The following is a 15,049-nucleotide window of genomic DNA, read 5'->3' as shown; positions in this document are numbered from 1 at the left end:
GTTGCATCTTTCTACTCAATTATTAATATAAAATACAGTGCTTTTCAAGATAAAATTGCTAATACATAGATATATATATATATATATATATATATATATATATATATATTATATCAAACGTAGTCTAAAAAATGAGTAATAATATTTATTCATCCATAGCTCGAAATTTTAGACTGTTAAAATATTAGGTGGAGTGTTTTATAGAATATAGATTTGAGGATTTACCTTATTTATAACATTTTGAATAATATTATAATATATATATATATATATATATATAATATGTTTATAGAATGTAGATGATGTGAATCATTGGATAGGATGTACAGATTCTTTTGGCTAAAAACTAGTGAAACGTTGTGGACATATTACAAATAAAGAAACTATGTAACTGTCTTGCCTGCTAATACGAAAGCGCTAGTACTACCATGCATTATTATCGTCTCTACTGTGAGTCATGACCTCATGACATATTGCAATTTTTGCAAATTTAGCTCTAAAAAAGCCTTGCAAAACTGGTACTGGATTTTGCCATGTAATTAATATCATTTTGAAAAATATTATTATACATTTATATACTTGCATCGACGTGTAACTACATGCATACATATTTGTACATACGTATTTAGTAGCAGTTAGAAGTTTGACTGTAACTAATACATAATGGGTAAAACAAAATCTTTCAGTTATAAGGATTAGATTATTTCTTCCCTAATATCTCTCATCCAATCTCTTCAAACTTCCCTTAAATATCTCATCCCCACAATGACAAATATTTGTATCATCAAAAACCTTATGATCAGCCATTTTTTTTCCTTTTTTTGTTTTTATATGTGTATATATATATATATTTAATATTTATTGACTAAGTAGTCACAAATTTCGAGAGAAAAGAGGGGAAATACAAATCTAATGATTCATCACCAACATGACAGAAAATGCTAACTCCAAGGAACTAGTACCAGTAGAGAAAGCAGAAGACAACAGCAAAGCTACAGAAAATGCCAACCCTCCTGTAACAGTTGAAGAAGGAGCAGCAAAAGCAGCTAAAGATCAGGTGGTGGCCATTGAAGAAAACAACAACAAAATTAACAATATGTCTGCAGCAGAGAAACCAGGACAAGGAAAGCATTTGGCAGGCTTGTCAACCGTTCTCACATTCATTCTTTCCCTTCCTATACTCGCCTCGGTTGTGTGGCTGTTTTACATGAGAAATTACGAATGCGAAAGCTTGCTCAGACTGCCTAAGCTGCAGTTCGGTATAGGAATCGGTTTGATTGCCATCTTCGTGATTAGCAACGGTTTCGTGTTCTTGAGGGCTCGGTTTCCAATGCCTGGACTTCTTGTGGTCATGGTTCCATTGCTTGTGATGCTCACCATGGGACTTGCTCTTGTTGGAGCGTACAAGATGGAGAGCAGGAGCATTGTTGGTTCGCCAATGTGGCTGAAATCGAAAATCTACGACGACGACATTTGGAACGATATCGAAACATGTCTCTATGATAATGGAGCATGCAGGGATTTGGTGTTCAGATCGTTGACAGTCAAATCCTATAGTTTTCCCTCCACAAAATTATCATATCTTGAGGTACGTAATAATCTAGTTATTTCATGGACAAACTATTAATAATAGTTCTAACAATAAATATAAAATTCACTAGAATCTAGGCATAAATATTAATTCTTTTATTTAGAAACTTTTTGTCTAGAATTGTTCAAGAATATGTTGGTGTAACGTTTTATACACAATTTATACATCATATCAACTTTAGTGTGATGTGTTCTCGGATAATTCTAGACAAAAGTTTTCCAATAGATAGAGTATATGTTTAACATATGATAAGGGTATGTTACAACTAAGTCCTAATTAGTTTTTGTTAAAGATCTAGGATCAAAATATGTCTTTTACGCTATATATATGATATGGGGATTGTGTATAAGTTATTATATATATTAGAAAATAAGGAAAGTAGTATAGCAACATATATACACATACATACATATATATATATATATATATATATATATAAAATGTTAATTTGTGAATAATATTGTCGGTTGGTTGGTTGGAATGGAATTAGCATGGATGCTGCAGACCACCAACAACGTGTGGAATGGTTTATGTGAATGCGACATATTGGGAAAAGAGAAGGAGAACGGTGGATGGATCATATCCGTACGATGCCGACTGTGATTTGTGGGAAAACGACCCAAACGTAATGTGCTACAACTGCAATTCTTGTAAACGAGGATTTTATCTGACTTTGAAGAGCAAATGGTGGAAACTTGGCATCTTCCTCTTTTTCATGGCCTTGCTGCTTATTGTTTCTCATTTGCTCTTGTTCTTTGCTACCATGTTGGAGCGTTTTCATTTTTGATTATTTTTTCAGATAATTTTACCTTTTTGATTTACTTCAAGCTTTTTTTTTTTTTTTCCCTTTTTATTTTCATTGTAATAACAACCTTTTCGTCCTTTTTTAATTGAAGTAAATTTTGTTAATTACCATACATTCTCAAGGTTGTGTATTCTCTTCTCGTGTAAAATAAAGTAATGAGAAACAAATATATAAATATATATCCAACGAATTTAACATTATTTCCAAGGATGGATGTCAATCAATTTTTTTGAGCAAACGAAAACTTTTTTTGGAAAGAGAAATGCAAGATCGGAGTATAAGATAGGGACAAGAGATGGCTGGTTCGTCGGGTCCTAGTTTAGACGCAGCAAATCTCTGAGGTCCCTTTTGGCAATTTAATCAGCACCTTTTATTGCAAGATCTAGGTACTAAAAGTATAAAGATATGTCTTGAAATTCTTCACTAAAACAAACTATATTTATATTTTTAAATCTAGTTCAGTGATAAAACCATTGAGAATATTTAAGGTTCAAACCTTAGTTCAGTGGTCAAACCATTAGAATATTATAATGAGGTTTAAACGTTTTAAAATAAAAAGTAAAAACTATATCTTAATAACAAAGTTTTAATGATCCAAGCACATTCAGAGGGGCCAACAGTAATGGCTTTGTAAAGACTGGCGCAGTTCATTTCCAAAATGATATTGTTGAACCATCCTTTGTGCTGTTAGAATGGCGTGGTATATTGCTTGCCCTTTGATACGAAAATATGACAAGAACAATAGCAACAGAATAATAAAAACAAAAACACACACAGATTTATGTGGAAAACCCTTGACAGGAAAAAATCATAGGAAAAGAGAGGCAAAACTTTTATTTAAAAAATTGATACAAAAGGTGACCGAATAGAGTGGCTAAAAACTCCATACAGCCGAAAAACCCCCAAGCAATGCTCAAACTTGGTTACTGGAAGTGACTTGGTCATCATGTCGGCAAGATAATCATGAGTACTCACCTTGTTGACAACAATATCACCACGAGCAATTACATCATGCACAAAATGATATCAGACATCTATATGCTTTGCCCTCTCATGAAACATCTAATTTTTCATGAGAAAGATTGCACTCTGACTGTCACAAAAGATTTTGGTAATTTGCAAATCATCATTAAGCTCACCAAATAGCTTCCTTACAAGCCTCAGTAATAGCCATGTACTTTGCCTCAATAGTTGATAATGCAATTGTATTCTACAAAGTAGCTTTCCAACTGATAGCACAACCACCAATAATAAACATATAGCCTGTGAGAGATCTTCTTTTATCTAAGTCTCCAACAAAATTATAATCTCCATACCCAATGACTCCATCTCTGGTCCTCCCAAACTTAAACAATCATTAAAAGAGCTATGCAAGTATCTTAAAATTCACAGAACTGCTTTCCAATGTTTTTACCAGGATTCGCCATATATTTACTAACTGCACTAATTGCATATCCCAAATCTGGACATGAACAAACTATAGCATACATGAGTGATCCCACTGCACTAGAATATGGAACTCGAAACATATAGTCAACATCATCATTTGATTATGGAGATAAAGCATATGAAAGCTTGAAATGAGCTGCTAATTATGTACTAACAGGTTTTGCATTCTACATATTGAACTTACTAAGAACTTTCTCATTATATCATTTCTAACTTAGAAACAATTTGCCTTCCTGTTTATCTCTAAGAATCTCCATTCCAAGAATCTTCTTCATCGCTCCCAAATTTTTCATCTCGAACTCTCTACTAAGTTGGGCTTTGACTTTTATTGTCTCTCTCTTATCCTTGGCTACTATCAACATGTCATCCTCATACAAGAGTAAGTAAATAAATGACCCATCATCACTCCTTTTAAAATAAACACGACTATCATAACTGCATTTCTTAAAACCGTTAAAGATCATAAATGAGTCAAACCTCTTGTACTATTGCCTAGGAGACTATTTCAGGCCATAAAAGGGACTTTTTCAACAAACACACATAGTCCTCTTTACCTGAAATTACAAAGCCCTCTAGTTGTTACATGTAGATGTCATCCTCAAGTTCACCATGTAAAAATGCTGTCTTCACATCTAACTGCTCAAGCACAAAATCATGCATAGCCACAATACCAAGCAAAGCTCTAATTGAACTGTGCTTTACAACTGGTGAAAACATAGTTGTGAAGTCAACACCGGCAACCTGACTACAACCCTTTGCTACTAGTCTTTCCTTATACCTGGCTTCTTCAACTCCATGTGTCCCTTCCTTTCTTTTGAACATCCATTTGCAACGAATAACTTTTTTACCCTTGGTCAATCTCACCAATTCCCATGTGCCATTTTTATGTAGAGACTCTATCTCCTCCTGCATAACAATCATCAACATGCTATAATCGTCATAACTAACTGCCTCTGAATAAGTAGAAGGTTCTTCACTTGAATCAATACTCTCTGCTACATTTAGGGCATAGACAACCAAATCAGGCTCAGCATATCTTTGTGGAGATCTAACATCTCTTCTAAGCCTGTCTTTAACAATAGAATGCTGTGGTGCTGGAGGTGGTGGTGTAGAAACAGCATTACCATGTATTTCTGAACCAGGTTGAGGTGTAAACTCTGACATAGATCTTGACCCAATCTGAAACTCCACCTGTGTACTTGATTTTTGCTAACTTGTATCACAAGTGTCACTAGAAGGCAAATTTCGCAGCATAGCATTTTCATCAAAAACAACATCTCTGCTAATTATGATCTTACTAGTTTTAGGACACCAAATTTATATCCCTTAACACCAGACTTATAACCTAGAAAAACACATTTAACACATCTAGGTTCTAGTTTTCCATTATCAACATGAGCATAGGCAGGACATCCAAAAATCTTCAAATCAGAGTAATCAACAGGAGTAACAGACCATATCTCTAGATGAGTCCTTTTGTCAATAGCAGTTGAAGGAGACTGATTAATGAGAAAACAAGCTGTAGAAGTCGTTTAAGCCCAAAACGACTTTGGTGAACCAGCATTAGAAAGCATATATCATACTTTCCCCATTATAGTTCTATTCATTCGCTCTACTACTGTCAGGACCCGTCCAAGATCCCTCACTAGAACCCTAGACAAGTCTTGATCCCAGAAAAACCCTACCAGACCTTCCAATGGAAAATCCGGCAGAACCTCCCCTAAAATTTGGACTTACCACAAATTCTCTGCACTGAAAACACACTTCTATATATATACCGCTTAATTCCTCCTCTTTACTACAATTTAATTCCACAATAATCAGTACTTCCATAAATTAAACAGGGAACTAATGCAGTATTTAATAAAATATATCCAATACAGTATACAGAGCATCATAGGATACAATTAAGTATGGAAGTTATACAACAAAGGATGGAAAGAAATATTACAATAGAAATAAATGAAAAGAAAGAGAACTCCTCGAAATACGACAGCAACGAAGGTTAAGCTCGATCCGGACGAACGTCTACCAATTCTTGTATCTAGGGGAACGGATTTAAAAAAATATGAGATGCTAATCATCTCAGTGAGTGACCCTATCTAATATACAATTATAATAGCCACGATAGTCATAGTACACTTCAATAATTAAGAATAAATAAGTAAATAATTAATAATTAATTGAAAATAATATTTTCTCTCAAAACCCTCACCATTCACTCTGTTGGAAAAGTTTCACTTTTAAAATATTTTCGCAAAACCCAATATTTTATGCTCCAAAAATTAAGGAATAATTAATTTAATAAATAATTAAATAATCCAAATACGAATAAAATACAATAAAATAATTTAAAATACTTGCATTAAAGAAATATAACATAAAAGTGAAATTCCATATATAATTCATAAACTTTGATTTAATAACCTAACATAAACAATGTCAAAAATATAATTTAAATAATTACACACAATCATATAAAATAAGTGGTAAAAATATATTATAAAATACATTTTGAAATCTTCAATCAATCTATATAATAAAAATATGGCAAGATGCATTTTAAAAACATTAATTTAAAATAAGTGACATAAAATATGAATAAATACATTTTAGAAAATACTAATTGGAAATAGGTGATAAAATAAATTAAATACATTTAATTTAAAGGCTGCTTTAGAACTTTAGGATTTGAAATTTATATCAGAAAAATAATACTTGACGCACCACACTATATACCAGTGATGCCCTACGATACCCAGCATTCCGAGCACCATCCGACGGGAGATTAAAGAGAGAAACTTGCATACGATCGCTTTGGCGTCCCAACAGCGCTGCTGCTTAAACCGTTAATTCGGCCATGGGGGGGGGGGGGGGGGGGGGGGGGGGGGCGGCTTATGGCCAATATCAAACTTACCTGCCCTCGGTCCGATGGAAACTCACGGGAGACATTATAACTTGCGCGCTCATCCACATACACAGTACAGAACACCAATGCTATATGAGTGCGTCTAAAACAAATAACCAAGTTTATTATTAAAATATCCAATTTTTCTAAAATTCACCGTGGGAATTATACAAATTTTCAAATTCACAGTCCCACGTTTTTTCTTTAATATCTCCAGCATAAATCCACCAATAATAATATACAAATAATTTTTCCCAAATCATAAAATCAATCAAATAATATTTCAAAGGCATAATTATATAATTTAAAAGCAACAAACTTAAACCCATTTTTTTTTTTGAAATATTTAAAATCGAAACATGCCCAAAAATAATATTAAAATCCAAGTACAATTAATTAAATGAAAACACATTGCTCATGCATATTAAATGCAATTAAATCACAATAATAATAATCAAGAATTTCTTAATGAACCAACCTTTCATTTAGCATCAATAAGCATATATATATATATATATATATATAGAAACTACTGAAATTGATAATACAAATTACCATAGTTTTAAATAAATTCCACCACATGAGCATATTTTCTAAATATTAAATTGACACAAAATAAATATAATTAATAACTCTAAAATAGTTTTAAAGGTAGGTCACTCATCTCAAGCACGTGTATCAATCGAGATCCTCTACAGGATCAACTCCATTACCCACACGTGTACCTAAAATAGTCACAATACACAAAAATAATTATTTTAATATTTTAATCGAGTAACTCTCAAATGGGTACCCGGGGAGCGAACACAAACAACAACCAAAATTTACAAGTAATATACCGAATCGAAGCTTATAAAACAAGGATTACGAATTTGGTCTCACTTTCCGGAGATCGGACTCGAGGTGGCCGAAATCTCGTCGGAAAAGTATCGGGTTTTGGATCCTCAGATCTCACAAATCGCTGTGAGTTCGAAGAAACCGACCTCAGATCTAGGTTCAGAGGGTCGAAACTAGTGGGAAAGGATGGGCGATGTAACTGGGAACTCGCTGGAAAGTCGATTTCCTGACGAGCCGCAGTGGTCACCGAAACCCGTCATCGCCGGCGGCGTGTCTGGTAGCCACTGATCGTGATTTTTGGTGGGAAGGTAGATTGAGGAATGGGTGACTCAATGGGACCAGCTATGAGACAAACGGAGGTCTAGTTTGGGAGAAATCGGCTAGAGAAGGAAACAGGCCGCTCGCCAAAAAACACCCCGATCAGGGTGCGTCGCTGGCGATCTGGCCGTGATTTTTGGCTGGATGGTCGGTTTTGATGGGTGGATCATGGTGGTTAGGCGCGTATACTATTCTGGTGGCCGGAAATGGGCGAACGGCGGTTGGCCGGTCCTTCCCCTTTTCTCTCTTTTTCTCTCTCCTCCTTCTCCTTCTCTCTCCTCCCTCCCCTCCTCAACCAGTCAAAATGCCCATGGTGCTACTGTGCACTCATGGATGGGTCCACTTTTTGTGACACGTGGCATCACTGTTCACACATATATAGATCCATGAATAGTAAATGCTGTATTGGAAAAACTTCACAGGTCCGTAACTTTCAAACCACATGTCTAAATCGGGCGTGCCGCTAGTCTATGAACTCGTATTGATGAGTACTTCACAACCATGCATGAGTCAAAGCTCAATTTTGCATGAACAAAAACGTCAATTTTGGCACCCCTTGGACAATTTGGACCTCAACTTGTTTTACTCATAACTTTCAAACGGTAGCTTCGATTTCGACATGCTACTAGTCTACGAACTCAGGATGACATGTACTTTGTAATGGTGCCTCGGCCAATGCAAAATTCTACCCGAAACAAAAATTCAAAATTTTGACCCTCTCGGTCAACGTGCAAAAAAATTCCGACGTACTTTGGGACGGGGTGTTACAGCTACATTGTTTTGTTGTGGAGTTTTACAAACCGTATGGTGTCTTACAATTCCTTCTGACTTGCATAGGACATTAAACTCATCGGAACAAAACTCCAAGCCATTGTTAGTGCAAATATGTTTTATCTGCTTCTCTATTTGCTTCTCTATCATAATCTTCTAATCTTTAAATGTAGTAAGAGCTTCACTCTTCTGTTTCCAAAAGAACATCCAAAAACTCTTAGAAAAAATCATCAATATGGTCAGCATATAACTAGCACTTCTTTTAGAAAACATTCTAGATGGTCCCCACAGGTCAGAATGTATATAATCAAATACCCCCTTGGTGTTGTGAACGCCTTTTATGAATCTGACTCTCTTCTGCTTCCTAAAGACACAATGCTCATAAAACTCCAGTTTACTAATATTCTGGCCACCAAGAAGTCCTCTTCTGCTTAACTAAAGTCCTCTTCTGCTCAACTCAGTCATACCATTTTTACTTATGTGACCAAGATGCATATGCCAAAGTCTAGTGTCATCACCATCTGACAAAGAATGCGTAGTAACAGCCGCATCACTTGTAACAGTAGAGCTTTCCAAGACATACAACTTGGCAGATTTTCTCTACCCTTTCATCACAACGAGAGTACCTTTGCTAACCTTCAGAACTCCACATTCACCAGTGTACTTGTACCCTTTCGAGTCAAGAGTACTCAATGAGATAAGATTCCTTTTTAGATTTGGGACGTGTTTCACATCCCTTAGTGTCCTAACAACTCCATCAAACATTTTAATCCTGACTGTTCTAATACCTGCAATCTTACAAGATGCATTATTTCCCATCAACACAGTACCCTTAGACACAGTTTCATATGTTGAAAACCAATCCCGATTGGGACACATATGAAACGTACAACTAGAATCTAGAATCCACTCATCACAAGGTTTATAGTTAGTATCAGAAACAAAAAGGAGCTCTCCATCACTGTAATTGTAATTGTCTTCTGCAATACTGGCCTGACCAGAATGGTCCAGTTGTTTTCCCTTTTGATTAGCAGCAGTCCTCTTTTCTTATTCTGTAATATATAGCACTTTGATTTAATGTGCCCATTCTTCTTGCAGTACCTACACACCTTTTCCTTATTGCTAGATTTTTATCTGCCTCTCCAATCACCACCAAAATTCCTCTCTTGCGTTCTACCTCGAATAACAAGACCTTCTGCCTGAGTCTCGGATCCCAGTACAAACTGCTTCATCTTTTCCTTAAAGAACAAAGTGTCATAAACCACTTCCAAAGTAAGAATATCACGACTATAGAAAATCGTATCTCTAAAAGTCGAATATGAAGAAGGCAGCGAATATAGCAAAATCAACCCTATATCCTCTTCATCATACTTAATCTCCATAGCCTCTAAATCAGCAACAATTTCCTTAAAGACAGTTAAGTGGTCAGTCAAAGACATACCTTCAGACATACGATGAAAATACAATTGCTACTTTAGATGCAATTTGCTAGTGAAACTTTTTGTCATGCACAATTGCTCCAATTTTAGCCATAATGCAGAGGAAATTTTCTCCTTCAAAATGTCTTGCAGAATCTAATTAGAGAGATGAAGTTGAATTTGAGTTAGGGCTTTATGATCCTTACCTCATTTCTCCTCCGCAGTCCAAGACAAGGGTATCTTATCAAACCCTAATAACACTCTTTCAAATCCATCTGCGCAAGAGCAGCACGCATCTTGACTAGCCATAGCACAAATCTAGTGTCGCGATCCAATAGCGGAATATCATACTTTACAGTTGCCATTGTCGAAATCAAATCTTTCTCTGATATCACTTGATACGAAAATATGAAAAGAACAATAGCAATAGAAGAATAAAAAGAAAAACACATACAAATTTACATGGAAAACCCTTGACGGGAAAAACCATGGGCAAAGAGAGGCAAAACTTTTATTGAAAAGATTGGTACAAGAGATGAGCGAATAAAGCGGCTAAAAACTCAATACAGCCAAAAAACCCCCAAAAGCATAAATATATTGTACGGAATAAACCTAAAAACTGAACCAGTCCATACCACGATGGAGTTGCCCCCGCACCCCCCGTCGAGCTCAATAGTGGTCTACGGTCTTGGAGCGTTCTCACCAAGCAAACGAATATACATACCTCCTATAGATGGGTGGTCCTTTCCAATCTCTAAATAAGATTTTACCAGCTGCACCTTGCATGTTAGATTTATTGAAAGCCCCATCACAGTTTACCTTAATGTAACCATTTGGAAGGGGTTTCTATCCTATGATAGCATTAGTCTCCCTTTCCAACTCTCTGCATGGTACAGGCCCATGGTAGCATGATTAGCCCAAACACCAACATATTCCTGATAAGCTTCATTCGCCAGTCTCAAAATAATGTTGGGGTCTGGTGTAACAGCTTCATGCATGTATATATTTCGTTCTTTCTTGAATATACCAACAAATATAACATAGGTAGCTCATCTTGGACAGTCCATCAGCTTTGTCCTCCTGCATCATGTGAAGAGTTTCTTTAATTTAGTGAGGGAACTGATACTGCAAGTCTAGGTTAATGCGAAAACTCAGGTTTGAACCAAACCAAACAGCCTTTATCCAAAAGCATACCATAAGTAAATGACCTACTGTTTCTGTGTTTCATCAGCTCAACTTTGACACATAACTCCATTGAAGATGTGCTGACAGTTTCAGATCAGCCTCTGTGGGAAGCATGTCATGCAAAATTTTCCACATGGAATGCTTAAGCTTTGGAACCACTTCAATGTCCCAAATCTTTTTCCACACAATTGGACTAGATGCCTCCGCTGCTTGAGTTCCCGACTCGTTCTCCAAGCCTTGATATCTAGTCTTCATGGTAAGGAACCATTCTTTGAACGAGGCATAAGAAGCTGTCGTACTGACTTGAATGTTTTGCTTTATGTTAAATGCATTAATATATATATATATATATATATATATATATATATTTTTTTTTTTTTTTTGGCGTATATTGCATCTTAATTTTTTTTTTTCTTTTTTTTGGCGTATATTGACTCCGTTAAACATGTCTATAGAAAAGGCTCGAAATCTGTTGTATATTATTTTCTGCTGCTCAGCCATAAAGATAAATAATATGTAGTAAACCAGAACAACCCAGCAGTGGATGGAATAGCAGTGAACAAAAACTAGCCACCATTAATATTTCAAACACAACTGCATCTTTACTTCTCAAGGCCTTTACAGACTTTCCATGTCACTTGCAGTTCAGATCACTTTTCAGGTATATCTGATAATTAACCGATAATAAAAAGCATAAATGCACTGTAAACCTAAGATAAACCAAATTCATAAAAAAGCTGGAATAAACAAACCAGCTTAATACATTTTTGTGCAGCATGCTGTAATTAATATTTAAGCTCTAAGTTAGATGAACAAGCTATCGGGTACAGAGATCCAGTATACAACTTGTTTTTCTTTGGTAATAGATCTAGCATATAACTTACATTCAAGCAAAACTATCTTTGCAAATTTTAAAATCAACAGAGCTGGGTAAATGTAGAAACTGTAAGAGAGTAGCTTCTTCAAATTCATCTTGGATCGAGTGCAGGGTCATATGCACCTCCCCAGACAGCAGCAACTGAAGTAGTAGGGGCAGGTGCGCTAATGTCACTTCCATGTGCAATCATTCCCTCTCTTGTTGACCCAATACCCTTCTTAATATGAGCCCTTCCATAACTACCAATATAGGGGGTGCTGCCTTGCATCGGGGATGGGTTTGAAGAATCCGGATTTCCATATCCACCAGCGTACAGATTTGGTGCTATATGACATTTAAAAATTATTAGGAGAGAACTAGGTAAAAAAACATTTCAACTACATGGACGGGCTAAAAATGTTACCATGTGCTCTGTTCTCTGCATTCAAGACATCAATATGCATCTTTTCCAGTTCTCTTGCCATTGCAATTAGATCCTTCTCCATTGCTTGCATTTGCTCCACTTGCTCTATGTTCAATCCCTTCTCATACTGAAATGTAGCACTGTTTAAAACAAAAAACAGATTCAACAAATTAGCAAACCCCGTTGCATCATCTCAACAAACCATACAATTTTCTACAGAATGAAAATGAAACACACAGATCATGAATTTTAGTCATGCAATGTAAATGAAAAATTTGTTGCTAACATTGAACATCATTCTACCAGATGTACTGAATGTCTTAAGTCATATACAGAGGTATAAATAATTTGGGTATCATATCATACATTGATGCAGAAGAAAGTTTTTTGTAACATATTCACCACCAACAACAATCTCATAAATATTCTAGAGTAGCTAACTACAAGGTCTTCGCCACTTGTCTAATTAGTTCTGTATTAAGATGGAAAGGCCCTAAAAATGTAGAATGAAGCAATCAAGGTCTGTTACTGATTCATTGTTAGTTTCTAATAACCTTAATATAGAAACAGGCTTAGGAGCACCTTGCTCCCAACTCCTAAGTTTGAACAGTAAGGAAATAAGCATCATCTATTGAACAAAATTGATGTCAACACAATAGCAGTGAGCGATATCAAAGGTGTGTTTGGAAGTTTCATCCTTTACATGCAGATATACAAGGAAACAATGATGAAAAAAGCTTTAACAGTTGGCTTAACTCACCGCAATCTCTGGTGTTCTTTCCTCAAACTGTCAAGCTCAGCATGCAGATCTGAAAGGCTTTTCACATCAGCATGGGCTTTCTGCAATTCCTGGGTGGCCATTTGAATTTGGACAGACAATTCTTGTCGTGCCGCCAATAAGTTCTGTGCCTCCTTGTGGGCCAGCTGCAGTTCCTTCTTGACAATCTCTCCAGCTCTAATATCTGCTTCCTTTTTTGCAATCTTATCAAGCAAAACACGGATCTGAATATCACTTTCAGTCTGGATGCTTCTCATGTGTGCTTTGAGTATTTGTACTTCTTGTTGAGCAGCTAAAAGCTCCTGCCTCAAAGTTCCATGACTGGCTGCCAACCTATGATTATCCCCTGAAAGTTGTTCTATCTCTGCGGCCTGAAAAGCAATTTTATTTTCCAACACTTCAGCAGGAGCTACCTGTTCTAAGGGCCGATGACCACCACCAAGACCAGATCCAGGGAAGTAACCATGCCGCATCCCTGATGCTTGAATAGGCCGTCCTTCTAAAGGAGTTGGAATTTTCCGTCTTGCAGACATCTGTCTGACAATACCCTCGGACCTACTCACATTAGCTGTAATTAGCAGAAAGTCCCAAAATGCACATACCTCTCTTTTCAAGTCAACCTATCAACAAAGAAACCGGTAAACTTTAGGGAGCACTAATATGATTTAACTGAAATAAGAGAAACAACTAGTATTTGTATGATAATAATATTCTTTACGCATCAAATAACAAGTTAAGCTAGTTACATAGTAAAATTGGAGGATCTTAACTCTATTGAACCTAATAATTAAGTTAAAAGTGAAACACTTAAATTACTCCTAGTTCATTACAAACCCTCTCAACGCTATTCTTTCATCATGTCTGCGATTACTACATTGTAGGATTTTATGAAATACCAAGAATCTAAAAGCTCTAATATGCATATAGCGCGATTAGTATTGCCCCTGACTCGGAGACCTAGAACCAAACACAGACCAAACAGAAGCATAATATACAAACATCAAAAAGGAGAGTCCAAACTTAAAGACCCACTAAAATTTTTGTTGAATGACAAATAGTAACCGAGTTAAAAAGGAATTTGGAAAAAAAAAAAAATTTCCGAAACTCAATAACGAGCATACACATTGAAGAACTGTTAATACCACCAGGGGAGGCAACAAAAAATCATAAACTAAAGAAAAACAGTTTTCACATTTTCCCATTAACTGCACATAATACGTCATTTACTGTAATCTTATCATGAAAAAGTGCCCAAGTTCGAGGAGAGAAGCAAAGGTAAGAGAATTGGAGAAATTAATAAAAATGGGCAACTGAATGATATGGAAAAACAGAGACATAGCTCCAAAACTTAATCCAAACGAAACCCAACACCAAAGAAACACATTCAATGGCATTCAAAAAAAAAAAAAAAACTAAATAAAAGAGAAAAAGACAAACCCAGAAACAAAATCAAATAGGTAATGATCGTCCAAACAATCAAAAGGAGAAAGACGGTTATGCAAAGAGAGAAAATTCAAAGAAACTTACGAGATGGTTTTCGGGGGTCAATTATGTTAATATGAGATGGCAGACGAATCTTCCATGGATGGCTTCCGATGCCGAGTAACAAGCGAAGAAGATTGAACCTTCTTTAGGGGCAGAGACGCGAGAGAGCACCTTGACCTGGAGTTTAACTTTATTTTTATTATAATTATTATTGGATGTATCAA

General features: G+C 35.9%; 2 protein-coding genes across 3 annotated transcripts; one reads left to right on the top strand and one right to left on the bottom strand.

The window, feature by feature from the left end:
- Positions 1-895: 895 nt before the first annotated feature.
- Positions 896-2,419, top strand: LOC107419159 (tetraspanin-15). The gene is made up of 2 exons (XM_016027902.4): positions 896-1,588; positions 2,082-2,419. Exons 1-2 carry the CDS (start codon positions 929-931, stop codon positions 2,376-2,378), a joined length of 957 nt encoding a protein of 318 aa, XP_015883388.3. The 5' UTR covers positions 896-928; the 3' UTR covers positions 2,379-2,419.
- Positions 2,420-11,985: 9,566 nt separating this feature from the next.
- On the bottom strand, positions 11,986-15,049 carry LOC107419611 (protein FLX-like 4). Of its 2 annotated transcripts, none has more exons than XM_016028363.4 (4): positions 14,868-15,049; positions 13,323-13,960; positions 12,563-12,702; positions 11,986-12,483 (listed from the first exon to the last, which is right to left on the bottom strand). In XM_016028363.4, the coding sequence occupies exons 2-4, from the start codon at positions 13,871-13,873 to the stop codon at positions 12,251-12,253; spliced, it is 924 nt and encodes a 307-aa protein (XP_015883849.3). In that variant the 5' UTR covers positions 13,874-13,960; positions 14,868-15,049; the 3' UTR covers positions 11,986-12,250. The 2 variants fall into 2 exon arrangements, with proteins under 2 accessions (XP_015883849.3, XP_024924668.3); XM_025068900.3 differs by having other exon boundaries at positions 13,323-13,895.

This window comes from Ziziphus jujuba, chromosome 1 (assembly GCF_031755915.1).
Source record: "Ziziphus jujuba cultivar Dongzao chromosome 1, ASM3175591v1".
Lineage (NCBI taxonomy): Eukaryota > Viridiplantae > Streptophyta > Magnoliopsida > Rosales > Rhamnaceae > Ziziphus > Ziziphus jujuba.
This window is presented reverse-complemented; position numbering and strand designations above follow the sequence as displayed.

Coding starts and splice junctions, on each gene's coding strand:
- LOC107419159 (XM_016027902.4), top strand. CDS start 929: ATGACAGAAAATGCTAACTCCAAGGAACTAGTACCAGTAGAGAAAGCA. Junction 1,589..2,081: donor CAAAATTATCATATCTTGAG/GTACGTAATAAT, acceptor GAATGGAATTAG/CATGGATGCTGCAGACCACC.
- LOC107419611 (XM_016028363.4), bottom strand. CDS start 13,873: ATGTCTGCAAGACGGAAAATTCCAACTCCTTTAGAAGGACGGCCTATT. Junction 12,703..13,322: donor AAAGAACACCAGAGATTGCG/GTGAGTTAAGCC, acceptor TGTTTTAAACAG/TGCTACATTTCAGTATGAGA. Junction 12,484..12,562: donor TGCAGAGAACAGAGCACATG/GTAACATTTTTA, acceptor AATGTCATATAG/CACCAAATCTGTACGCTGGT.